The 26748-nt window shown below is 38.0% G+C and overlaps 2 protein-coding genes across 13 annotated transcripts in view; one reads left to right on the top strand and one right to left on the bottom strand.

Moving 5' to 3' along the window:
* The window catches only part of RUFY2 (RUN and FYVE domain containing 2), a 74578-nt gene that overhangs the window by 31559 nt on the left and 16271 nt on the right, over nt 1-26748 (top strand). For 6 of the 9 annotated variants that reach the window (XM_022590709.3, XM_022590706.2, XM_089897565.1 and 3 more), the window contains 5 exons: nt 2321-2450; nt 2778-2872; nt 7231-7279; nt 11935-12012; nt 12104-20462. In XM_022590709.3, the coding sequence (XP_022446417.1) occupies nt 2321-2450; nt 2778-2872; nt 7231-7279; nt 11935-12012; nt 12104-12247 (496 nt within the window). In that variant the 3' untranslated portion in view covers nt 12248-20462. Of the gene's footprint in view, nt 1-2320; nt 2451-2777; nt 2873-7230; nt 7280-11934; nt 12055-12103; nt 20463-26748 lie in introns of those variants that run through there. The other 3 variants (XR_016388058.1, XM_030759387.2, XM_089897566.1) reach the window with 3 other exon arrangements.
* Nucleotides 12930-26283, bottom strand: HNRNPH3 (heterogeneous nuclear ribonucleoprotein H3). 4 transcript variants are annotated; one of them, XM_089897570.1, is made up of 10 exons: nt 26017-26283; nt 20599-20733; nt 19938-20076; nt 19241-19425; nt 18695-18781; nt 18297-18412; nt 17132-17267; nt 16308-16403; nt 16141-16233; nt 12930-15756 (listed from the first exon to the last, which is right to left on the bottom strand). In XM_089897570.1, exons 2-10 carry the CDS (start codon nt 20708-20710, stop codon nt 15680-15682), a joined length of 1041 nt encoding a protein of 346 aa, XP_089753696.1. In that variant the 5' UTR covers nt 20711-20733; nt 26017-26283; the 3' UTR covers nt 12930-15679. The 4 variants fall into 4 exon arrangements, with proteins under 4 accessions (XP_089753696.1, XP_022446424.1, XP_022446421.1 ...); XM_022590716.3 differs by lacking the exon at nt 26017-26283 and adding an exon at nt 25787-25969; XM_022590713.2 differs by lacking the exon at nt 26017-26283 and adding an exon at nt 25768-25899.

Below are 26748 nucleotides of genomic sequence, written 5' to 3'. Positions count from 1 at the left end.
AGGGAACCTTAGTTCCCAACCAGGGATCAAACCCAAGCCCCCTGTAGTGGAAGTGTGGTGTCCTAACCACTGGACCGCCAGGGAATTCCCTGGATATACCTTTTTCTAACATTTTGATGAACATTCTTTTTGGGTATGCATAGATATTTTTTGCTTTTTATCAGTAGAAAGAGGATCATGCTACATGCTGTTTAGTATCTTGTTTATTGTATTTACTACATTATGGACATTGTATCATATCAGTTACTACAGGTCTACACTATCGTATCAGTTAACCTAAAGGAATCATTTAGCCTGAAAAATTGTGCTTTATTGTTTGAATTTGCATATCTTTGATTACTAGTAATAGCCTTTTGTATTTCTTTATTTTGTGAATTGCCAGTTCATAGCCTCTAGTTTTTCCTCTGTGGTGTTCAGCTTTTTAATATTTATTTATATAAGAGCTCTTTATGTGTTTATTGTGGGTTTTTCACATACAGTGAAAATGTTTTCTAAGTTTATAGTTTTTTTGTGTGTGTTTTTAAAAAATTAATTTATTTTTGGCTGCATTGGGTCTTAGTTGCTGCTCACGGGCTTTCTCTAGTTGTGGCTAGTGGGGGCTACTCCTCTTTGCGGTGTGGGGTCTTCTCATTGCGGTGGCTTCTCTTGTTGCGGAGCACGGGCTATAGGCATGCAGGCTTCAGTAGTTGTGGCTCGTGGGGTCTAGAGCACAGGCTCAGTAGTTGTGGCATACGGGCTTAGTTGCTCCGCAGCATGTGGGATCTTCCCGGACCGGGGCACGAACCCGTGTCCCCTGCATCGACAGGTGGACTCTCTACCACTGCGCCACCAGGGAAGCCCCTATAGTTTGTTTGTTCGTTTGTTTGTTTATTTATTTATATCTTTTTTTTTGCAGTACGCGGGCCTCTCACTGTTGTGGCCTCTCCCGTTGCGGAGCACAGGCTCCGGACGCACAGGCTCAGCGGCCATGGCTCACGGGCCCAGCCGCTCCACGGCCCATGGGATCTTCCTGGACCGGGGCACGAACCCATGTCCCCTGCATCGGCAGGCGGACTCTCAACCACTGTGCCACCAGGGAAGCCCTATTTTTAAACTTTGTTCATAGTGGTTTTTTTCATTTAGACGTTTTACATTTTTATATAGTTCTTTTTTCCCTTTATGGTTTCTGCCCTTCGTGGTCAACATGTGTTTTGACAATATATTTTAAATAACTTAAAAACAAAATTTTTCCTTTGCTTTTTCTCTCAAGTTTTTTCTGATTCTGGATGATGTGGCCACTCAACAATGCACTCACTATGTACTTTGCTTACTTCAGTGTTAGTAGCATATACCTGTCCCTCTGTATCCCTTTTAAATTTGTGGTGAAATGGTATTTATCAACAATTTGTAAATTCCATTTTGAGGTATCTTGTCTCTTCAACCTTAATTATAAAATCTAAAATTGCTTCACTGAAAATAATTTGGCTGTAGATGGAAATGCTAACTTTATGAGGAAACAAAAGTAATCATATTAACACAAAAAAATAATATAATGTAATACGGTGATATTCTCAATATTATGACATAACATTATAATTAAAAATGTATAGTATTAGGAACTATGGCATTATTAGTATATACCTCACCTGTTACAACTACTTATGAGCAATAATTATTGGAATTATTTTGGGGGGGTTTCCTAAAATGTAAGAATTTGACTACTTTTGTTTTTCCAGCTAGCACCTGTTGTTTGAATGATGAAATAGAGCTTTCAAATGTGAACTGGCATTTTCAGACAGTGTGAATTTTCCTCTAGTGTCTCCCTGGTCTTAGCTCTGTACTGTAATGGGTCAGCTTCCAACAGTAATCTGCAAAGTAGCACTTGGCACCAGGGCTGATTTTTCTGTTTCTGATGTTGAATTGATTTTGTGGTTGCTGTAATCCTTATATCAGAATAATACTTTTCATTAGTTTGTGGTAAAAATTTTCTCATGGCCCAGAACATGGTTCCATTTCTAAGATATAACCAGTCTTTATAGTATGGTGTGCCCTTCCACGCATTTTCCATGCTTATACAGCATTTATGTATACAGAGTTAATAAATGACAAATTGTCATTTAGCAGGAGGTTTTTGTGATTGACAAATTAACTGAGACTTTGAGATCTGAAAACCCTGTGCTACTGAACTTGTTTTCTAAAAAATATTTGTGAAATAAACTACCTGAAGAATTGCATTACAAAGGTGAAAGTAATCAACCAAAGAGATGCTGTTAATGAAGAATACATACAACCGTCATGTGAGAAACAACACTGAACTTCTCTGTATTATTTGTCATTCAAGGGTGCAACTGGAAACCGATCTGAAGATTGAGAAGGAATGGAGGCAAACTTTGCAAGAAGATCTTCAAAAGGAGAAAGACACCTTATCTCATCTTAGAAATGAGACCCAACAAATCATTAGTCTTAAAAAAGTAAATAATGGTGGTAAAACTTAAAAAATTCTATCTTGATGACAGTTAAGTTATTTAAAAAGAGGATCAAAAAAAAAAAAAGAGGATCAAATAATAATTTACTTTTATACCAAGGAAACAGAGTATACTGGTCATCTTTAAAAATATCAGTAAGGAGATTAAATGAATGGAAAATAGCTGATAGTTGATAGAGCAGCTTTTTTTTTTTTTTAGAGCAGCTATTTTTTATGAAAAGCTGAAGGATACATTCCTATCCTTTAATTGTATGTATGCAGTGTCTAGTTTGTTTCTTTTAAATTGCATTTTCTGTCTTTTATTGTTTTGAAGGAGTTCCTTCACCTCCAGGATGAAAATCACCAGTTGAAAAAAATATATCACGAACAGGAGCAAGCTCTTCAAGAACTTGGCAACAAACTTAGCGAGTAATTTCTCTTTTTTCCTCCAACTAAGTAGTCATTGACCCTTATTAAGTTATGAGTGTGCCAAACCAAGTAGACAGAAGAGTTTAAATATAAAATAGAAAGATATGAACTATTAAAAACAAAGCCAAACAGCAACTTTAAAGATTAACAAATAAGGGTGTGGATTGGAGAGATTTTTTTAAAAGTTCATTTTAGTAAGTGTTAGCTCTAAACATTTTCCAGTAGATGAAATCTAAGACTCTTGTTTAATTTCTTCCAATCAGAGAATTCAGAAGTTCATTTAATATATTTTTCTCAGAACAAAAGTCAAATTTTCAAAATATATGGAGAGAACTTTTTCAGACAGTTCTGAGAAGGAGCCAGCATTGTGAAAAGTGAATGGTATTTGATGTTGTCTGGAGTTGAGGCTTGACTTCATGCATTGTGGTTGGTTTTGTCACAATGAAGTGTTACTGGGTTTATATGAAGACACGAAGGAGAAATGGCGTTCTGTCTTTCTCACATTTTCCTCCTTATTCCACATGGTCTGTGTTTTGGATTAGCTTCATCTTTGTGCCCTGATTGAACATATTGTCAACTATCTAGGGTAAACTCTGGAGTGTTTAATTTAGTATTGAATGTACCACTGTCACATTAAAAAAAAAATAGTGTCATTTTTTTTTAATACAAAAAAGTAAAAGAAAGCCACAATGACCCATAAGCCTATCACCTATATAAATCCCTTTGATGTTTTATATGGTTAGAAAATTCAGAGAGCACCAAAAGGGGACTTCCCTGGCGGTCCAGTGGTTAAGACACTGCGCTTCCACTGCAGGGCACGTGGGTTCCATCCCTGGTCAGGGAATTAAGATCCCGCATGCCATGCGCAGCGCGGCCAAAAAAAGACAAAGAGCACCAAAAGGTATAAAATAAACAGTTGCCTCCCTCCTCCCAAGTATCAATCCCCAAAGTTAGCTAACCTCAGAACAAATCCATATATGAGGATTTCATTATATATATGGATATGATTAGCTATATATATATGTCATATATATCTTTTGTAATCATTAAACTGAATAGAAATACTGGAATGGAGACTTAATTGCTAAAGTTGGGATTCCATTAGGAAGTCTTGAGAATGATTACCAAGGGCATAGTAAAGAGTAGTTCTCTGGGACTTCCCTGGTTGTCCAGTGGTTAAGACTCTGTGCTTCCAATGCAGGGGACGCCAGTACGATCCCTGGTCAGGGAACTAATATCCCACATGCTGTGAGGCTCAGCCAAGAAAAGAGTAGTTCCCTAAAACCACAAAAGGAAATACCAGCTCTCAAAAAGATAAAGATGTTTTTGTTTCTACAAAGAACAATTTGCATTGTGATTTCAATAAGCAAGATTTTTATTCTAATCTGGCATCCATTCATTGATCATTTTGAGCCAGACCAGGTGCTGATTTTCCATGTATTCATCCAACACATACTATGTGCCAGGCACTATTCTAAGTGCTAGGGACTCAACAGTGAACAATCCCCACAACAAAAAATATATTTACATTTATTTAAGATCATAAAGGTTTAATATGAAAACAGGTTAGAATAGTAAAACAAGGAATGTGTATTACTTTTCACCCATCTCCCACTCAGTACTAGAGACTTTATAGTTGTATTAAAGGCATGATCACTTCCAGATAGCTGAATTCAGAATATCGTTGTTTTCCTTTTTCCTTTTATTTTGGTTCATTGATTCTCAAATTATAGTTTTGTTTTTTTGGTGTTTTTTTGCTGTACGCGGGCCTCTCACCGCCGCAGCCCCTCCTGCTGCGGAGCACGGGCTCCGGACGCGCAGGCCCAGCGGCCACAGCCCATGGGCTCAGCCGCTCTGCGGCATGCGGGATCCCCCCGGACCGGGGCACAAAGCCGCGTGCCCCGCATCGGCAGGCAGACTCCCAACCACTGCGCCACCAGGGAAGCCCCTCAAGGGTTTTTTTGACTACTAAATTTTTCCCTTGTATACTGACTGCATACCTAATCCCTGTGTAACGGCACTGTATGCATGTTCTTTTGAAGTTTGCTGGTTTGTGTGTGTGTGTGGTAGGATTTTTTTGTGTTTTTTTTTACTTAAGAATATGAGTTAAAAAAAAAGAATGGGTCTTCCCTGGTGGCGCAGTGGTTGGGAGTCCGCCTGCCTATGCAGGCGACGCGGGTTCGTGCTCCGGTCCGGGAAGATCCCATGTGCCGCGGAGCCTGCGCGTCCGGAGCCTGTGCTCCGCGGCGGAAGGGGCCGCGGCGGTGGGAGGCCCGTGTACCGCACAAAGAAAAAAAAAAAGAATAAAAAAGAAATTACCAGGACTCTTCCAAATGTAGTATTCTGTAAATGCTATTCTTTCCATATAAAGAAACTTACAGATTTTTTTTCCTCAAAGGAGGGGTTTCAGGATTATCAGAGGCTTGTATAATTTATGGATGTTTTCCTATAGCGTCATAATTGTATCACATTTATTACATTCTCATGTTTTATTTTGACCCTTCTCTATGCTGTTTTTATTCTGTGGAAATATTTTCACAAACACATATTTCTAAATAGAATTTAATTAAAATTAATAATACAGACATCTGTTCCTTGTCTGGGACAAGGAAAAGTTGTTCTTGTACATTGTGTTTAGTGGAACTGTAACTGATACTCTTTTTCTTTAGGTACTTTGGCAATTCTTATCAGAAGGGGGCAAGCTTTTTAGAGTCCATATTTATGAATAGAGGCATTTTAACCAGAAATATATCAATACCAGTAAATTTTCATATAGAAAGTATTTCTGTAGTGAATGCCATTAAGTAAGCTCTTTTATTCCATACTTAGTTTTTCTATATAGCAGTTACTGTTTTGGCCAAAATTCCCACCAGCATCAATTTTCCTTGGATACATTTTGTAGATGTGAATTCAGCCAAGAAAATTTGATTACTCTGTTAATATTTTTATACTGTGTAATTTTACATTGATTATTCCCACTGTAAGAGTCATTATACACCAGATAAAAGACTAACACTTTGTTTTTATGTCTTGGAACAGAGCATTTGTAGGGCAAAGCAAGTTTCCTAATGTTCTGCTTCAGTAGCAGAGACTTTAGTATTTTATGTACCTTTTGACCCAGTAATTACATTTCTAAGTTGTTATCCTAAGAAAAATAATACAAGTGTTTTGGTCATTTCAACTTTAATGAACAATTCTGTGGCAAAAAAACTTGAAACAAGTTGAAAGTTCAGCACTGGATAATTATATAAACTACATACTTCATATTCTTTTTCATGGTATATACCATGTAACCATTTAATATAATGATGTGGCAGATAGTAATAACAAGTCAGTAGCTCTAAGCCTTTCAGGATATATTGTTAAGTCATGTGGGAAACTGTGTAAATAATTTTTCCATTTGAAATACACATACTCATTGATATTTAGAGATTATCATCTCTGGGTAGTGGGATCACAGATAATTATTGTTATTTATAGTCTGTATGTTAATATGTATTTTCAAAAGGTGAAAAACTATCACAATTATATCTTCCTTAATATTTCCACTCTCACTTACCACTCTTTTGCATCTGCTAGAGAAATAGTGTTCATAATGGTTAACCTGTCAGCTTTGGGGTCTCAGAGGACCAGGGTTTGAATTGTGGCTTCCCCAGTTACCACCTAAACTTCAGCAGGCCTCACTTTTTTCATCTTGATAAGTGTTTTTGAAGACTAAATGACATTATGCATGCAAAGTTTATAGCATAGTGTCTGGTACATCATAAGCCTACAGTAAATAATAGCTGTCATTAGTAGTCATAACCACATGAAAACACCAATATGCTTTTTTTTTTTTAATTTATAAATTATTTATTTTTGGCTGCGTTGGGTCTTCGTTGCTGTGTGCAGGCTTCCTCTAGTTGTGGTGAGCGGGGGCTACTCTTTGTTGCGGTGCCCAGGCTTCTCGTTGCGGTGGCTTCTCTTGTTGCGGAGCACAGGCTCTAGGTGCGCAGGCTCAGTAGTTGTGGCTCACGGGCTTAGTTGCTCCGCGGCGTGTGGGATCTTCCCGGACCAGGGCTCAAACCCATGTCCCCTGCATTGGCAGGCTGATTCTTAACCACTACGCCACCAGGGAAGCCCAATATTGTTTCTTTAAAAAAGCAAATTTTAAATCTCAAAACTATTTTTGCTTTAGGACATTTTGGAAATATAGGAAAATATTAAATATAATCCCACTAGCCAAAGAAGGTCATTAGAATAATATAGTATATACAATTTTATATCCTATGAAAATTCAATACCTTTCTAATGAATTACTAGACGGTCTATATTTTAAAATGTGTACTGAAATTTGGACCTATTTATAATCTTTTTAGATCAAAACTTAAAATAGAAGATATAAAAGAAGCCAACAAAGCATTGCAGGTGAGTGTAAGTATTTTCCTCAAGTAGGAAGGTATGGATATATGTGAAAGTCTCCAGTAAAGGTAAGGCCCTGTGTACTATTATTGAATCCTGGGATATATAGAAGCAGAAGCAGTGAATGGGGAGCTTGTAGGATGGGGTCCATCTCTTCCCTATACCTCTAGAACACATTATTAAAATTCCTCATGTTGGAAATGACCTTGGAAATAATTTTGTCCACTTTCCTACAAAGTGTCGCAAGATAGAGAGAAATTGCATTTGAATTTGATAATCCTTAAATTCCTGTGCTAGTCTATTACTTACTAGTTTTTGACCTTCATCAAGTGAAATATCCCCATGGAGTCTCAGTTTTCTCTTCTGAAATTGGCTTATGATTTTGCATAGGGTTGCTTTGAATATTGAGTAAGTTAATGTATATGATAGTGATTTGGTACAATTTATTAGTATATGGTTCTGAATGTATCTGGATGCAAGAATCTCTTTACAACAGAGGAGAAAATGTGAGTACTTCAGTGGCAGATGGCTTCCTACTACACAAGCCACCCATTTGGTTTATGAAAGTGTTACATGAAAGTAATTTAAAAAGTCAAATTGTACTAGGGAAACTTAAAAAAACAAAACAAAACGGAAGCAGTCTCTTGTTTTCACCCTCTTGTCCCTTATCTACCCCAGCTCCTGCCACCAGAAGGAGGCTACTTTTAATTCCTTTAGTTGTTTCTTCTGGTATTTATTCCCCTATTTCTTAAGTACTATTTAGACCTATCTATTGCCTCATTAGCATGGTGGATGAGGAGTTTTGTTCAGTCTCACCCTGGTCTGTCTTCTCTTCACTGCCCTCCCAGTATAATTAAGTAAAAGTTTTTGTGATATTTACTGTGTATTCTTTATTATGACTATTTAAATATTGTTCCTTGCTGGACCAGGTAGTATATTGCAATTCTATTTTCTTTCTTGAACTACTTTTTATTTCCTCTGGAGTTAATATTTACTCTCCCCCCTACCCGCCCCTTTAAGTTTTGTTATATTTGAGCATCAGAGTTTTCTTATACTTTCAAACAATTCTGTAAAGTGCTTCTTGATAAAAGGTTTTCACGTAGTAATATGAGTCGGGTAACTGGTTAATTTTCTTTTTCCGTCGGAGTCATCCCTTCTGGAGTCTTTTCTTTACTGCTCCTGTCTGGTCTGGTCACTCTTTTTCTTTTTTTTTTTTTTAATAAATTTATTTTATTTATTTATTTTTGGCTGCGTTCGGTCTTCGTTGCTGCGCGGGTTTTCTCTAGTTGCGGCTAGTGGGGGCTACTCTTTGTTGCGGTGCGTAGGCTTCTTTTTGCAGTGGCTTCTCTTGTGGAGCACGGGCTCTAGGCGTGCAGGCTTCAGTAGTTGTGGCGCACAGGCTTAGTTGTTCCACGGCATGTGGGATCTTCCCGGACCAGGGATCGAACCTGTGTCCCCTGCATTGGTAGGTGGACTCTTAACCACTGTGCCACCAGGGAAGTCCCTCAGCAGGCTTTTATTCGCTCAGTTTTCCTTTTTAAAATAGCATCCTGTTATTTTATCTCTGAGGATATTCATTATAGTTTCTTTAAAGTTTTATTTTGCTACTTCCATTCTGTTTCTTCTGAATTCCATTCTTGGGTTTGTTCTTTGGTTGGAGTACCTCATGCCCCAATCTTTCCTCAAATGTTGGATAATCTCCCAATTACGATAAAAGGCACAAAAAAAAAAATCTTGAAAGCCCTGTGTGTGTTGGTTAGGTGGATGGGGATGGGTTGTAATAGACTGGTAGGCCTCAAGCATAGAAAAATCTGTTAACTACCCAACTGATGGGTATCCTTTCTCAATGTTAGTACCTACAAGACTTCTCTCTGGGGCAGTTGACTTTCTCTAGAGAAGGATCCTCTAATATCCTGTTAGGAGGGTTTAAGCTGTGTGGCTGACATTCTGGAACTGGGCAGAGAAAAATAGCCATTTGTTTGCCGAGCAGTAGCTTGCTCCCTTCTAGTTTTGGCTCTGCTTGTAAACAGCTTTGTTTCGTTGAGGAAGCTACTTCAGCTGTCTGGGTGTCAAGTTTTCTTATTTGTAAAATGAAAGCTTGAAGGTGCTGATCTCTGAGGTCCCTTCCAGCTAATACACTAGGCTTACCGTACAGTGTACAGCTTTTCTCTTTGGGAGAGGGGCAGGGTAAGTTAAGTCAAATTAAAATAAGTCTGGAAATAAAGTTGGAAGCTCAACCCTGATGTCAGAAGGTTACTTCTGAACCAAATGATACTGCTTGGAAATCTGCTTCACATCAGGCTCTCCATCCCTTACAAATATAGCTGGGCAGGAAGCAAAGTTGCTTCCACTAGGTGGCTTTGGGACATTTGGCAAATCACTTTCCTTTTTATGGTGTTCTTCAAGTTGGATTGAATTATCTTTACGGCCCCATCTTGCTTTAAAAGAAAATTCCACGATTCAAGTCATATGACTCTGCTGGTGTGTCTGATATGAGCTGTCTAGGTTTTTCCCTTTTCTTTTTTTTTTTTTTTTTAAACCTTCACTTCTTACAATCCTGTGTTTGAAGGAGCCTTAGACTGCCTGAAGTGCAGTAACCCAACACCATTTGTCTTACCTCTGCTATATCAGATAATAGCTGCTGGTTAAGACTGTGAAATAAAAACAGGTGATATTAACCTTGTGACCTTGATCTGTGAATACTTAGTCCTTGTCTCACTTTCTTCAAAGAACTCTGTCAGGTAGAAAACGCTTTCAAGACAACTCAGGCTTTTGAGAAATATGTCTGTGGGCTCTTCTGCTTGGAAGACTTTTCTCTCATTAGCTGGTAAAGGTCTTATGCCTTAGAGGTACACTGTTGTAGGTGGCACTTGTTCCATCTCCCAAGTGGTAATCAGATATACTTGGTTCTTTGGAAGCAGTGGCAATGTAGCTTAGCCTGGGCTGTTTCTGAAAGGGAGATGTGATGAGATTAATCAGAAGCAGAGGACTCTTCTTTCACTTAGGTCTTCTTGAAATAAAATGGGCACCACCTAACAAAGTTGCTTTCATAGGGGAAAAAAAAAATGCTTTTTCTAGCCAAGAGCTTGGTTAGTTAAGAATGTGTCAAAATTTTCCCTCCAAATTCTTCAATAATTGTTTTCAGTTTAAATCAACGACAACAACAAAGAAAGAATGGGTCAAGTTAGAAATTTTAGGTATCAAGTTAACTTCCACCTGTTCGACACTACTTATATTTGCCACTAAAGTTTACATAGTAACTATTAAATTTGTGAGTTACAGAAGGTGAGGGAAATTAATAGCAGTGTAGAACTGAATTTAAGGTGAAGTCTTACCTAAAATAACGAAATCAATCATCTGATTTCCAAAATCTCTTCAAATTTTGTGGAATTTCTGTATATAAGGTATATATACATAATGCCAGACTCATGCATTTCACATAATGAAAATTTATCCTTCAGTGTTTGTGGACTGGATATTCTTTAGGGTTCTTTCCTTTTTTTTTTTTTTTTTAAGTGTAAAGGGTTTTTTTTTTTTAAATTATGTGTAACACAAAGTTAAGTCAATAAATTTTTAAGGAATTTCACATGTTCTGATTCTTTCCACTGCCAGTTACCTTAGTTCCTCCAAACTCATAATCTTCAAGATAAAATAGCCCTTTCAAAAATAAGTTATCATGTGAGTCAGCCCACAATTCTTTTAGTTAGGCTTCTTTGATCTCCAATGAAATATGGACACACTTTGGGCTTCCCTGGTGGCGCAGTGGTTGAGTCCACCTGCCGATGCAGGAGACACGGGTTCGTGCCCTGGTCCGGAAGATCCCACATGCCGCAGAGCGGCTGGGCTCGTGAGCCATGGCTGCTGGGCCTGCGCGTCCGGAGCCTGTGATCCGCAACGGGAAGAGGCCACGGCAGTGAGAGGCCTGCGTACCACAAAAAAAAAAAAAATATGGACACACTTCAAAATTCTCCTCCTGTAATCTTTGGGATCCAGTTTCCTCAAGTGATTTACTTTAGGACCATGTTTAGTGTCAGGAGATGGATCTTCCTGGTTCTGAATTTGACACCCTCTAAAAATGTATTAGGTTCAAATCATATTCACTCCTAAGCCATCACACCCTAGAACAGTACAGATCATTGGGATATGCCAATACGTAAGATAAAAAGTTTGACTGTTACGTTTTTAATAGTTTACTTGGCAGCTCAGTTCTGTAGTTCTTTCCCACAGATCTAACAGGTAGTTCTATGAGTAAAAGAAACCACACAGTTAATCTATGAGGCATTTCCAACGATGTAGGTTTACTAGGGTTCTTTCCTTAAAAAGAATTACTTTCCATAATAGATTTTTGTTAAAAACATTTGTCATGTTAATGTTCAAATATTCTGTTGTAAAGAGAATAAAATGAACCATGACCCAGTTTCACTATTTATCAATATATGGCCAACCTTGCTTTATTTATATTCAACCCACATCCCTTCTTCCTCACCCAGATTATTTTGAAGCAAATTCCACACTTGTTAAATCTACAACTATTTCAAAGAAAAGGACTCATTTTTGGTTAATCTACATATCTATTCCTATAAAATGCTCTTAGTTGAAAATATTTTCACATGTAACTTTGTTACCAACTTGAGCATTAATATTTGTATTTTTCCTACTAGGGACTGGTTTGGTTGAAAGACAAAGAAGCAACACATTGTAAACTTTGTGAAAAGGAATTCTCACTCTCTAAGAGAAAGGTAAGGGAGATAGGAAGTGAGTCCAAAAGTTATGTTGCAAATATGGCTAATTTTACTCAAATTTTTTTTCTCTGATTTTTCCATTTAATAGCACCACTGTAGAAACTGTGGGGAAATTTTCTGTAATGCTTGCTCTGACAACGAACTGCCTTTGCCTTCTTCACCAAAGCCAGTACGGGTTTGTGATTCCTGTCACGCATTACTGATTCAAAGATGCTCATCTAACTTGCCATAATACTCCAGAACTAAATTCTTATGTATGAAAAGTACCTACGATGAATGTTATGTATGAACGTGTATACAGCGTATTCAGACAGTCCCTCTTAAGCAGCTTTCAGACAGCACTGGTACCAGTTTTACTGTCCACATATTCAACTCACGGGAATTATAAATTGTATAATTTGACATTTCCTCCCCCACTGTAATTCAGAAAGAATTTGATAGGGCATGCTTTACAGTAACTTTATCCTACTTCCTGATGTAGTAATCATGTAACTCTTTTCTTAATGCCATGGAGAGGTCAGATAGCATAGCTAACACATTTGCCTTATTTTGTAAAGACCTTAAAAATAGGGCTGAATTCAGATTGTTTTATTCTCCAGATTGTCAAACTGATATTTGATGGTGCCTGTAATTTTCTTAATGCACTTTAAAGCTTCACAGTTCTGAAAAATTGGAAATGCACATTTTAGAAGCATTTATATTTCAACACATTTTTCATTACCTTGGTAAGATTTCACAATATTTATTTGCTTTGCCTTCCTCTGCAAATTTTGCATTAGAAAAGGCCTTCCTCCTTTAAAAAGTCAATGTGACATTTGCTGATAACTTTCAGATAACAGTGCGTTACAGAGGTATTATTTTGCCTGAAAACTTTTTATTTTGAAAGTAAGTTAAAATTCCATATGCATTTCTTCGGGAGGACTCACACCCCCTTTGAAAGTCAAAACATAAACCCTTCCCCAGAAAAAAATGTAGTAGCAGGGATTACAGGCTGATTTGATTCTCCCCTAAGCATTTAAGAAGTCTAAAGTGCAATAAAACTTTGCTTTTGATATGACAGTCTTGAGTAAAAAAATTTTGTATTATGTTTCCATTCCAGTAACTTTTAGGAAGCATTACACTGTAGCAGTCTACTACTACAGTATATGTACAGAATAAAATATTTACCATTTACTGAGCACCTCCAAGCCAGGGCCTAGGGTAAAGATGTAGTTTCAGCCCTGCCATTAAATTCATATTTGAACTATTTCAAGCATGAACGTCAATAAACACTAATCCCTGCCATAGCAAGAATTTAATCCAGTTACCCTTGTATAATTAACCATTTGAACAGCCTCACCACTTGGGGTTCTACTTTTAAGCCTAATTTAAATCATGCACCCTAAGTCTGAGAACCTTTTAAACATGTCATAGGTATCTACATTACTCCTAAGAGCATTAATGAATCATGGCTACCTCCCTCCCCGCTAGGATATGGTTGCTTATTCTATAGAATTGTTTCCTCAGAGTACATTCTTCCATTGAAGTTTAAAATTATTTAACTTTCTAAATTGCCAAAGTATGAAACCATTGTTTTACTTTCGGATTTATCTTCTCCCTAATCCAGTTTTCAGTGTTCAGTTAGAACTGACATACTGATTTATAGGTGGTCCTTAATGCTCTGATAGGAATATTTGAGACATGAATTATATTCTTGGAACTATTTTGTACTGATGGGATTGGATTAACATTTTTATGATTGCTAAAAATGAGAATAAGCAAAAATGAAAAGTTTCAAATACTGTTTTTTATAACTGCTTAAATTTAAAATGTGATTTTCTTAAATTCCAAGACTGGTTTCATTCAACAAATAAACCACGATTTTTAGTCCCCCTTTAAATTCTTTGCCACTCAAAACTCATGTCATCACCATTGATTTGGGCTTTTTGTAGGCAGGCTTTTATGACAGTAATACAAGTTGCTCCATTTTGTTTTGACTTTTATCTAGAAACCATTATCTAGAAACCATTCTACTAATTTTGGATTTTATGTTACAGAACTGTCAATTTGTACTTTGTGAACTTCACATACCATTCCCTCATCTAGGAGTACTACCACAGTAATGCTATCATGGTGCCAAGGAATTGTGATTGTAATTCTTCTATCCACAGTTTTAAAATGTGAATTTTATATAACAAATAAAAGATCTGAAAAATTAGCCCACTTTAGAAGGCGTACGTTTTAATAGGGTAATCCTGGGGAAATAAAAGCACGTCATCTTTTTTAAAAAAGTGGTATGAGCCTAGTACTTAAATAGGTAATTAAGGGAGTACAGGCAATAAGATGAATCACTACTCCAGTTGATAGGCTCCACTTACGTTATCAAGCTGCCTTCTCTAACAAGGAGAAATCATTCCTTAGTCACTCTGTCTAATCTAATTAGACATAGTACCTTCTACCAATTTGATTTATAATCAGTAACTGACACAAAGCATTCTAGGACAGACGCCATTACTCTTATCTCCCACAATGATATTTATTACATTAATAACATTTCTAGCAAAACAAGTAACAAGTTCAATAACTGAATTCACATTGACAGGTTTCATTTTGATCCATTAGCCAATTTGGAAAAAAGCCATATTGATCAAAGGGATTAAAAGTAAAAAAGCACCTTTTCCTTGCTACATATAATTTTTTAACACAATGGCTCTAAAACTCCAAACATATCATCAGATGCAAAATCCAATCGCAAGACTCCCAAGACATGGACTTGTGTCTTACATTTTTTTTTTAAAGTAGTCATCTATACAGTTGTTATTAAAAAACCATATGCTTTAACTATTGGGCTGGAAGCTGAAAATACATCTGTGAGAATTAATTATACTCCATGGTAAATATCTTTGTACTTGCACTGAATGCTCATGTCACTGAGAACCTTAACTTAGTCTAAGACATTTTGAGAACTTACAACTGTCACTTTTGGGAAACTTTTTTGGTACGTCAGTCAAGTGCTGAGGGGATTTATTCTAAAATCTAGGGCTAGAATTTAAACTTTAAACACTCCCATCTGCAGGTAACACAATTATGAATATTCATATAGCCAGATACCTCTTAGATCATTAACATTTCAGAGCTATGCCTGATAAATGACTTTTGAAAAAGAATAATATAGAATTAGCTGAATTTATACTCCTGAAGCCACCTAAATTCATCTTTAAGGTTTTATATTTACAGTATTGTCAAGGAGAAATTATTAAAGAGTTACACTAATTATTTTCCAAGCTCTATTCTAGATGTCTGCTTATTAAGACTTGTAGTTTATGCAGAGGTGAACCACTGTCCTCTAAGATTACACTAAACTACTTCTTGTAGAGCTAATAGTAAAATACATCAACCCAAATCTTATGAAAGCAGCACATCCTCAGGAGTAGCTAGTATATAAAAAGTATCAACATCAGTGGTTTGAATATAAAAATTTATTTTTTTAAGTCAAAGTATGCAACAAATAAAACCTACAGAAAACAGATTTTCCCATCACAATCTGTTGCTTTACCAAATAATAGTTTGAAAACACATTCCTTCAGTCATTATAAAGTTCTTAAAATACAAAAGAAATTAAATCTGTAAGAAAGTCTAGTAGACCAGATGCTGTTGTCAGGACTTTTATGTCGGTGGTTATGCTTCAGTACATCCCACGCCATCCACCTCCACTCATGCCACCTTGCCCATAGTAACCGCCACTGCCTCCACCACCACGGCCTTAGGGAAAAAAAGACATTAAGAACCGTTTAGAAGATATAAATGCATAAGATATTAAAAATATATACAACATTGTAAATCAACTATACTCCAATTAAAAAAGAAAACAACAAAAAAAAGGGACTTCACTGGTGGCACAGTAAGATTCCACGCTCCCAATAGAGGGGGCCCAGGTTCAATCCCTGTTCAGGGAACTAGATCCCACAAGCATGCTGCAATTAAGGAGCCAGTGAACCACAACTAAGGAGCCCGCCTGCTGCAACTAATAAGGCCCAGCACAACCAAATAATAAATATTTTTTTAAAAAAGAACAATAAATGAACTTTAACTCTGCATCACATAAGGGGACTAACACAAACTGAACCAGAGTAATCAGACACTTACCATAACCACCCAGGCCATCCGGAGTACCATATCCTCCACTGTAATTGTTCCCCATTCCCATTCTTCCAACAGATCCATAGCCTCCCTGATTATCTTTAAAAAAAGAAAAAAAGTTTGAGACTGATTGCTAAGTGTCTAAGTCAGCTTATTTAAAAAACTTTACATACCCATTCCATCTCTGCCATAGGCTCCCATTCCAGAACCTCCCATTCCAGAGCCGCCTCCAGGAGTTGAATTCAAGAAGAGTTCAATGTATCGATGTTCTTTAGGGGAAAAAAAGTAATGTGGGAGAAAGGAATGATGGATCAAATTTATCAGCAGAAGTGTGAAAAGGTTGAATGGCTGATATTAACTTGAAAAAGTATGCTTGCAAATTCCTAGTGGAGTGACAAAGTGAAGGCCAGATAGGACTAAAATCTAAGTTTTGTTCAAACTGTTCAAGCTTGAACAAGTAACAAGTGTTTGACACCTCAGTTTCCTTATCTATAAAAGGGCTGACATTATTTTAGAACCTGCTGGTATATGTCTTAAAAATATATTCCAGGCCCATTCATAGTATTGAATTAGAATATTGAGTAGCTTGAGGGTAGGGTCTGGAACAACTTATTAAGTATCAAGTGACTGATGTGTGGCCAGATTTGGGGAATCACTAGTGGAGTTTAAAATTTAATGGCTTAAAAACAGATTTGATGACATGCAGGAATAAGTTACCCAAGTTATCAACGAATACGTTAAGAATTTGCAAATGGCATAGAAACTCGGGCAAGTACAAAAAACATACGTATTTTTTTCTCTTTAGTAACTTAAACTCTAATAATCTGTCAAGTATTAAGAGTGAGTAAACTTCAATAAAAAGCCCCCTAGGAAGCCACTGAAGTCTGAACTTATTAGAGGCCACATGGTTTCAGGCCCCAGACTGCTAAGAGTTACCTACAGATCCCAGAACCTCTTACATTTGAGGAATTACAAATAAGAAAGTTATACCACTTACGCATGTTATTCTTATCTTTAGACATGGCAGCTACTGCATCTTCATGTGTCACAAACTCTACATCTGCTTCTCCTGTTGCTCTGCCATCAGCTCCAATATCAATATGCACTCGGATTGGATTTAGTGGTGAGAAGAACTAAAGAAAACACTTATTTTACTTTTCTATATAGATTATTGAAAGCCAATCACACACTTTGGTTTTAAGTATATTAAAACAAATGCAAAAGAAGAGATCTCTTTTAAAATAAGCCAGGGGATATTAAATTCAAAAAACATTTCTAAGTTAGAGAACAGTTTACCTTAAACAAATGAAAAAGCCATATTTTCCTTACTATACTGACAGGGAGAAGAGTAAGCTCCCCTAGCCCACTCCCAAGAAAGGTATTTCAAAATTGTTTGAAAAAAAGTCACCTGAGACTGACATATGCAGAGAAATTGGGTGTTAAATGACTCAGAACAATGGAGTTTGATAAACCTACCCACTGTATATGCAGAGCTTCCAAAATACATCATTTAGTTCTAATCACAAGTTAACCAGATTTAAGTGACCCCAAAAGGCACCTGGAACTTAGTCCAATTGGTTCTCAGTAAGATCAACAACAAAATTTTTCTTTAAGTGCTAGCTGATAAATAAATACCCTCAGCTTTGCAGGCCACTGGGTCTCTATCACAACTACTCAGTGACTGACTTGGCCCCATGGGCCGAAATTTGCTGATTCTCTAACCAATCTGAAACAAACCAGTTTCAAATCAGTAATAGCAGCATCTACTACCATTATTTTCAGTTCAATTTCTGATTATCACATAAGCCTAGAAAGCTAAACCACACCACTAAAACTTACTGACTTATCACATATTTACAACACTTTCAAAACTTGACACAAGGAAAATCTTCCAGTCATCACCACTCTGCTCGTCAGTCTTTCACGAAATTATTAACTGGACTTTATAAATGTAGCTTTTAACTTGCTTGAATCCTATGTAGGCTGGCACACAACGGACACACATTCATCAACTAGTGAAGGTAAGGACATATGTATTTTCCTATTAAAGGGATTTTTGACATTAAAACTAAAAAGACAAAGATGAGTACATTAAAGAGTTTTCAAAATTTAGAGACTATGATTATGCATAAAGTAACTAATAAATTACTAAAATTACTCACATTAGCGATGTCATTTTCAGTTGCACGGAAAGGTAATCCCCTCATATGTACAAAATGACCACCATGAAAACCTGAGCTTGCATCACCAGCTCCACCATAGCCATGTCCTCCCATACCTAGAGAATAAGATTTCCAAAGATTATTTCTTCCCTATACACACCTTTTCCTATTTACACCCCTTTTTTGACAATCCCAAGAAATCTTAATACTTACAGTTCTAAATATCAAATGGAGAATTTTCCTGTAAGTATACATCTGTATAAAGCCCTATGCAGGAATGCACTGAAATATGCCTGAGTTGACTTTTGTATACAAGTCACCTATATTACCACTAAGTGCATGTAAAGCAAATACTGAAATTCACCTAAAAATGACTATGTCTTTAATATATATTTTACCTCTTCCGTCTCTCATTCTGTCATCAAAGCCATCATTTCCATAGCCATAATTATTATAGCCACCATAGTCATCAAAACCTCCATAACCTGTGTAATTTAAGGAGAAATACACGAATAAGCTTTGAAGAGACAAATTCTATAATCCAGTTTACAAAAGCATGTTTTGTGGCAAGCAGTCTGGCAACTCGGCCCTCCCACAAAGTTTGCAACTTCCAACTTAGTGCATATGAAAAAAATCAGTTAACACTTAGTGGAAATTAAAAATATGAAAAGGATACATTTAGACATCAAAATTAATTTTCACCCTGATGCCAAACAGAAAATGTCAAAACGTTAACAATCTTTAAAAAATTTTTGTGTTAAGTAAACCAGGTGCCAATATGTGCATCAATCAAGTCCCATAGCTGGCCATGGGAATCCATCTTTTCATGAACAGGTTTTAAAACCTAGTAGGTACTGAATTACTGCCATTTCTGTATTTCTTGACAAAGTGTCAGGAACATTAAGAAAATGACAACAGAACCTTTGTTCATTAGATACACATACCACCATCATATCCATCACCTCCTCGTCGCATTCTGTCATACATACTTCCACGCCCAGCTCCATAATAACCCCCTCTTCCTCCTATTGGTCTATCATATGGTCCCGGTCGCTGGCCCAGCAATCTTCTTGGTGGATCATAAAATCCTTTGATTTCACTCCTGCTACTTCTGAAGATCTCAATATACCTATTTGAAAATGGTTTAAGGTACAGGTTTCAGCATAAACGTACTAGAGTAAATAAAATATTGGGCAAAATGCAGTAAGTTTTTCTACATCTAGATATAACCCAATTTAAATTGCCTAAATACACCAAAAGTTAACATTTTTTACACCTACAAACTTAAATAATTAATATTTAAGTTTTACATACAAATCATTTGAAAACAATTCACAAAATATAATTTTAAGCTTGTTTCCTTTAGTATGTAATAGGTGTTTAGAGAAAACAGGTGATTATACAAAAGCATTTATCAACAACATCCTACAAAAAATGGAAACAATCTAATTTTAATTTAAGCAAACTATTATAGCATTAATTCCCCACCCAAATCTGTAGTTTCCAAGTTAAATTTAGATAATTATCAATTCTTTTAAACTACCCCAGAAAAATGTTACTGTTACCCCCCCATTTAAGCAATAGTGACCCACAACCCCCAAAAATAAAAATTTAACACCATCCCAAACTCTCCATCCCCACCTGTGCCCTATTCTTTCCTTGTGTTTCCCCAGAGCATTTTCTGCTATCTCCTTTGAAGCAAACTGCACGAAGGCCTCCCCTGTGCTTCTCCCCTGGTAGTCCATCGTCAATGTTATCCCATTTGGCACGATTTCCAACCCTTTAACCCAAGGACAAATAACCCCATCAAGGGGAACAGTGTTAAAGGCTGAAACATTCCCATCTGAATCAAATATTTAAAACAAGTCTAAACAAAACAAAACAAAAAAGCTTAGTTTTCCCATCACCCCATAATATAAAAGGAAGATTTTTTTCAAATATTATTGGATTACATAAAAATTTCTCTGCGACCAATGTCTTTTAAAATTACACACACACTCTAAAAGCCCACCTAATATTACATGGAAAAAAAAAATCAAACTTAACTATGCTCCATATGCTAATTCATGATTCATTTCATCACACATAATTACTCTCAATTAAGTTTATTGCGTATTAGCTAGGTTTTATATATTTTTACACATTCTGTATTGAATATTAACTGGAGCACATTTCGTAACTTAATACATTAACCCAGATATACTCAAATCAAAAAGTCCCCCAAACAAATGGGTTTTACAAATTAAAAACTGAGCAATAGAAATATAAAATACTACTAAACTTTGACTAATACTAGAGGTACCTTGAAAGAACTGAACTATTTCCTCTTTGCTGCAACCAAATGGCAGTCCACGAAGTCGTACTGTCCCATCACTAGCGTCATTTGGACCATTATGTTTCATAACCCAATCCATCTCAATACCGTTTGATTTAAATGCTATAAAAAATAAACAAGCACATAAAGCAGTCAATCAAAATACACTCTTGCCAGAGGTACTGAAGAAACACCTCTCAGTGGGTGCACAACAGGAAATGTTAACTATGGTTCAGTGACTTCAGTGACAGCATCACGATACAACAGTACAACACCTTTCTATTTGGGGGTAGACAAAAAGACTGCGAAAAGGCAGTGAAACCTGAACCCCCCCCCCCACCAAAGTACTGAATTTCTAAGTATCAAATATTATATATTAACCAATTTTAAGAAAACTTACATAATTCCACCATCAGTCTTCAAACTCTATTTCTTCACCCTGTCATCTTAATGTCAACTCTAGCCTCTTCCTCACATCTCAAATTTTCCAGGTTTTATTATTCACTTGAATAGTTATGCAAATTCTTTAAAACTTAATTACCCAAAAGTTGTACATAGTACCATCATTCATTCACAGTAAGAGCCTAAGTCACAAGTACAATGAGTATTCTCCTTTGATGTTGGAAAAATGGTATTAAAAGTCTCAACTTAATAGATGCACTATAATTCTGAACACACCAAATTGTTTTCGAAGGGGGAAAAATTCCTATCTGTGTTTAAACCTGATTTAAACACTCCCCAAAAGCAAGTTTTACAATTACTGAGTTAATTAGGCCGACTTTTAAAACTGAGATAAAAAGGCACTCAAAAGTGAATGGCTTTCAGTTTTTTGAAGCCACCTGTTTAGAAATTACTGAAGACAGTAATATTAAAAACCAGTTTACTCACTACTTTAAACAGAACTTTTAAAAAAGTAATGCAATCACATTCAAAAAGTATTAAAAACAGTACCAGACACCCTCATTCCCCCCCAAAAAAAGAACCCATCCACCAAATTAAATTCCCTTCCCAAGAGACAATCATCTTTTCTTTTAAAATTCCCGAACATTTTAAAGAGGTTAATGCAGAAGTCCTTCAGCTGCAGAAACTTACCACATCTTATAAATTTCACTATGCAGCTGTAGGAATCCTACTCACCTGAATATTTCAAACCTTTCCCTCACCACCTCCTCCCCTGTAAACAAAACAATTTGTTCACTTGATTCCTTTAAGCTTGAGGATTATATTTCATATGAACAGTATTCACTAATATTTAATTTCACACAATCTAATTATCAGTGCAACTGTTAGGGGTAGCATCTCAAAAGAGTAAAATTTTTTCCCTAGAATCCACACATTTAAAACAAGCTAATGTAGAAATTATCCAAATGTGGTTATTAAGCAAATACCTCTGGCATACGAATCACATGAATCACATTTGGTACTTGTTTTGCTGTTTTTTTTGAACTCTAAGTGCCACTCTAGACACAGATGTTCAAAATAGGAATGCAAATTTTTATCTGACATTACAACTAATTATTATGCACAAAAATAACTGGGAAGAACTTTTAACAGAAAGGAAACCCTGGGTTTGAATCCCTAGTCTGCCACTCACTGGCTACTTAATTTAAGCAAACTACTTAACCTCTGCATTTAACTGTAAAGTGCAGCAGTGATACTTATACCTCACTGGACTGTTAAGGAATTCGTGCTTCGTCTGCAACATGGTAATCATGGTGGCCACTGTTATTGGATTTTAAGGGGCCCTGTAAAACTAATGAAATAACCCACAAACAAAATAACTGAACCTTAAAGGATAGGAAACCATCCTGAATCTTGAAAGGAAATAAGGACTGTTAGCAAGTCTTTTTCAAAGTCAACAAAGGCTTAAGTTTTCAAGTGTCCTTAGGAACTGTCTTAAGCAGAGAGAAAGAGGAAAAAAAGGGGTCTCTGGAAATGTTTACTAGGATATGTGATTAGCTAGACAATTAAAAAAATAGCTCTAGAGTCACCCTGAAAGTAGGCTTTGAGAAAAAAATTGAGACATTTTGGAGATCTTTATCATTTTCTTAACAAAAACTGTCAGCAACCTAAAAACTGTTTTCTACAAAGGGGAATTTAAGAACAGAATAGGAAAAAATAGGGAGACTCTAACCTCAAATATTAACTTCCTCATGAAAAACTTAAGAACTTTGAAAAGCCAATCTAATCTGTTGTGAAAAGACCGTAGATATGGTGGTTTTATTTCATTTAGAACATTCCTTTTTTTCAATGTAAAGGTACTGTTTCAGGAACAAATACCAAAAACAAAAACAAAAACTGACGTATCTGTACTATAAATCTTATTAGCACTTTCCAAGAAATACTAGGCAAGCAAACTAGTTCTGATTTTTGGATCAGCCTATATCAATGAGACCTATATAAAAAAAACAAACATAGCCTATAAAAAAATACCAAGTTGTTAACACAATTCTAAATCAGGATAAATTAAGCAGATTCGGAAGACAAACTATTTTATAGGGTGACTCTCCATCCCATGTTTATGAAGAGTACACAACAAAGAAAGCCATACTCTATCTCTTCAAAACTCAAAATTTGAACCTAGAATTCTATTTACAAAACCAAGACGAACTCTAAACACATAAAAAAAGACAATCTGCTCTAATACCTTAATAAAGCTGTCTCGGCAACTACCTAAATGGCATTTCCTAATTATTCAGGATAATCCGCCTCAACCTTTCTTCGCAACAGTGTCATGGCTAATCACAATGCTTTTTAAAGAATTCCTAGTGTTAGCACCAATTAAAATACCAGCAGTTAAAATACTAAAATAACTTCAGTCAGTTCTATATGAGATTTTAAATATAATTTCCTAAACATTATGCTAAGTGAAAAAAGCCAGTCACAAAAGACCACATGTTGTGTGATTTTAAATGGGTTATGTCTATGGTATGTGAACTCTATCCCAAAGCTGTTAAGAAAAAGCATCTAACAGAGGCCAAGAGATAAAATTCCTTTATAACATAGAGGCATATACTATTTTCCTAAGTATAATACATACAGTAAGAGTTTGATGCATTAATAACTTTCTAAATGGTAGTCCACTGCTGCTAAAAAGATGAGAAGGAACTTAAAAATTTGGTCAATAAGTGGTGATGAAATGCTTAACATGGTAATTTTACAACATTTCCCTTTCACTGTGCTTGCTCCTTAATTGAATTTTTAATTTTTTTTGGCTGCACCATGAGGCATGTGGGATCTTAGTTCCCCGACCAGGGATGGAACCCGTGCCCCCTGCATTAGGAGCGCGGCGTCTTAACCACTGGACTGCCAGGGAAGTCCCATCATTAATTTTAAATAAAAACAAAATTAGAGACACCTCTAGTACCTAAAGGTGGTGAGGTCTCTAAAATGATCAAGTTCTTCTCTAGAACAATGTTACCAGCCACTGCAGTTCAGCCAAGAACACCAGAACACAGTTATTAAAAATATAAAGGCAATTAGATGGATTTCCAGATTATGATGCAGATGAAAAAGAGGGCAGAAAAAAAGGTTTCTAGAGTAATCCAATCAGGGAAACTGTTACATCACATACTAGGAAACTAGTATAGAAAACTCTGGGCTGTCTTTTCAAAGTCCACAAGAATCATAAAACATCTTCAACAACAGGAGTTTTTTGTGTTTAAAGCTGGAAAAATAGCCTGCCTGTCCCTTTTGTATGGTCTTCAGTGAAAATTACAGAACCAGTTCTCCGACTGTTCTAAGGACCGAAAATCATCACAGCATCACATGACTGAACTTGCAGTTTGTCTTTCTGTTGAGCAGGCTTATTTTCTTGGTCAAAACGTTACTACAGCCCTACACCAAATAGAAAACATGCTTAGCTACCAAAAGAAAATAAACCCTAACTGTATTTTGAAGTATCTTACTTCTACAGCCTTAATCCCCAAACAATCTCTGCAGAAAATCCAACCCTTGGAGATTTAATCATTCAATTCCTATACACACAGTTTTGCCATCACTGATTGTGTTTTAACAACCGTTCCCCCAAAATAAAACTCCTACTTAAATTCTAACCCAATCAATATTTACCAAACTACACAAAACCACTGCTAAACCATCCCACCCCCGCCCACAGGTTCCAAAAGCCTAGTTCCACAGTTCACTGGATCCAGACGACCTATGTGAAATAAGTCCATTTCACATTCCTATCTGGTAAGTCACCCGCTTTTCTGCTTACAAAACAATCACCCACAAAGTCTTTCGATACGTTTAAGAGAAGCGTGGAAAAAAAAAACCCTTTGGAAAATGAGTACGTACTCTTTTCGAAGTTCCAAATCTGGACTATAAGGGCCGGCTAAGCGTCCTTTATTCCGCCCCGGAGACTTTTCGTTTATCTAGCTGCCCTAGAGACCAAAGAGCTAGGGAGAGTACGCCCCTTCCCCCCCTCCCCGCCCGGCAGCCAAGCCTGGCTTAAAAACCTTCGCCACCGGGCGGCGGAATTACAAAGGAGGCCGTCTGGCTCCTTTGTCCTGGATTTGGGAGTTGAGCGCCTTCGTCGCCATTGGCTTTCCTCCCCCAGCTCCAGCCTCTCTCATCTTGGGAATCTGCGTCAGAAGTCACTCGCAGTCCCGCCGGCCCAGGTAGCCCAGCCGAGACTGCGGAGGAAGGGAGGCCGCGGTGGGAGGCCAGGCCCATCTGGCGCCATTTCCATCGGGAGCGCGCCCGACGGCCCAGATCCTCCCGCCGCCCAAGTGCCCAGCCTTTCCCTGCTCGCTTCCTTCCCCACCCTCATCCCTTCCACGGACCTTTAACCACCCCCCGGACTTATAAATCAGTTTTCGGAAGCTGAGGGGCAAAAAACAGAAAGAGAGGAGAAGGGCGGGAAGCTGAGGTGGCCGCGCCGCCGTACCCAAAATGGCGGAGGCCAAACCAGCAGGGAAAGGAGAAGTGCTGGATGACCCCCACTTCGGGGCTCGGTTTCGTTCACTGAATTCCACCTGAGTAAATCCTCCCCCCGGCAGGCCGCCCTCCTTGAAGTGGGAGATCGCCTAGGAGGCGCAGCCTGGCCGCCTCCGAGCGGCGACCTCCACACTTCCCCCCCGCAGCCCCACCCCCTCCCAGTCGCTCTTTCGTCCTTCTCCCGACTCCGCTCTCGAAACCACCAGCCCAACCTACCCCCTTTTACTTCAGATACCCTGTCGGGCGACAGTAGCACCGACTCCGGTGCTCAGGGGGTCCGGTCGTGAGCAGGGAGAAGTCGCCCGCCTCGTGCAGCGCTCCCACAACGGTTCTTCCAACCGTCTCCGGCGGCGGCAACCGCTAAGGGAGCTGCGCAGCACAGCGACTGGCTTGGGGGGATGGGAGAGAGCGAGCGAGGAGGAGGGGGTGGAGCGAGAGCGAGGAAGACCGGCAGGCCCCACTCACGCGAGACAAGAGAGTCGGCCCAGCCTTGGAGCGGACGGCAGGAAGTGCGCTTGCGCGTTGGTGAGAAGCTCGGTTGTTGGGGGGAGAGGTGGAGAGGAGCTCGGAGGTAGTCCAGTTTAAGAAAGAGGTTGCGAACTCCACCTTTTTGCTTCCCATAAAACTATGAGATCCTCAGAGGTCACCTTTCTGCTCTCTCGGGGAGGATGTGAAGAGGCAATAGTGGTCCTGTGTTGCAGGAACCGTGGCGTCGGGGTGTGGAAAAGTTCTCTGCTGCTCTGCCGCGCCAAGAACAAGTTCGGTAAAGGCCCCGCCCCTACCTCAGCGTCACCTGCGTGGAAAGGGAGCCACGTGGTTCGGCTGCCAAACGTGGGAAGGGCATTTCTTGTCCACCATGTTTGCATTATGCGGTAAAAATAGTAGGGCTTCTCAGCTGGGAAGATACAAGAGTGTCCACCAGGCCCTGATTTAGGTTCTTGGGCTGGGGCTCCTTCCCCCGGCTTTGGCACTGCCGGCCCAGCCGCCCCAACGTGGCCCTCGTTGGGGGCGAGGGGGAGGATGTTCATGATTGAAGTTTCCCTGCAGATCACTCCTCGCTTCCTCTTCTCGCTTTCGCATTCTCTCTCACCTGTAATGTCTCCCATTTTGTAATCTCAGTGACCCATCAGCCGCTTGAGGCACCCGATTTCGGGTTGTTTTCTGAATAGTGCTTTGCATTCTTGAAAATTGAGCGAA

The sequence above is a fragment of the Delphinapterus leucas genome, chromosome 16 (genome assembly GCF_059928025.1).
Source record: "Delphinapterus leucas isolate spDelLeu-1000000601 "Yukka" chromosome 16, BTC_Dleu_Yukka2, whole genome shotgun sequence".
In the NCBI taxonomy this organism is placed as follows: Eukaryota; Metazoa; Chordata; class Mammalia; order Artiodactyla; family Monodontidae; genus Delphinapterus; species Delphinapterus leucas.
The sequence above is the reverse complement of the archived record's forward strand: the minus strand, read 5'-3'. Positions and strand labels throughout refer to the sequence as shown.

What these genes read in the sequence shown, in the direction of transcription:
- HNRNPH3 (XM_089897570.1), bottom strand. Translation starts at nt 20,710, where the DNA reads ATGGATTGGGTTATGAAACATAATGGTCCAAATGACGCTAGTGATGGG. An exon ending in AAGGAAAGAATAGGGCACAG is followed by an intron (nt 19,426 to 19,937) that starts GTGGGGATGGAG and finishes ATTTTCAAATAG; the next exon opens with GTATATTGAGATCTTCAGAA. An exon ending in CTATGGCAGAGATGGAATGG is followed by an intron (nt 16,234 to 16,307) that starts GTATGTAAAGTT and finishes CTTTTTTTAAAG; the next exon opens with ATAATCAGGGAGGCTATGGA.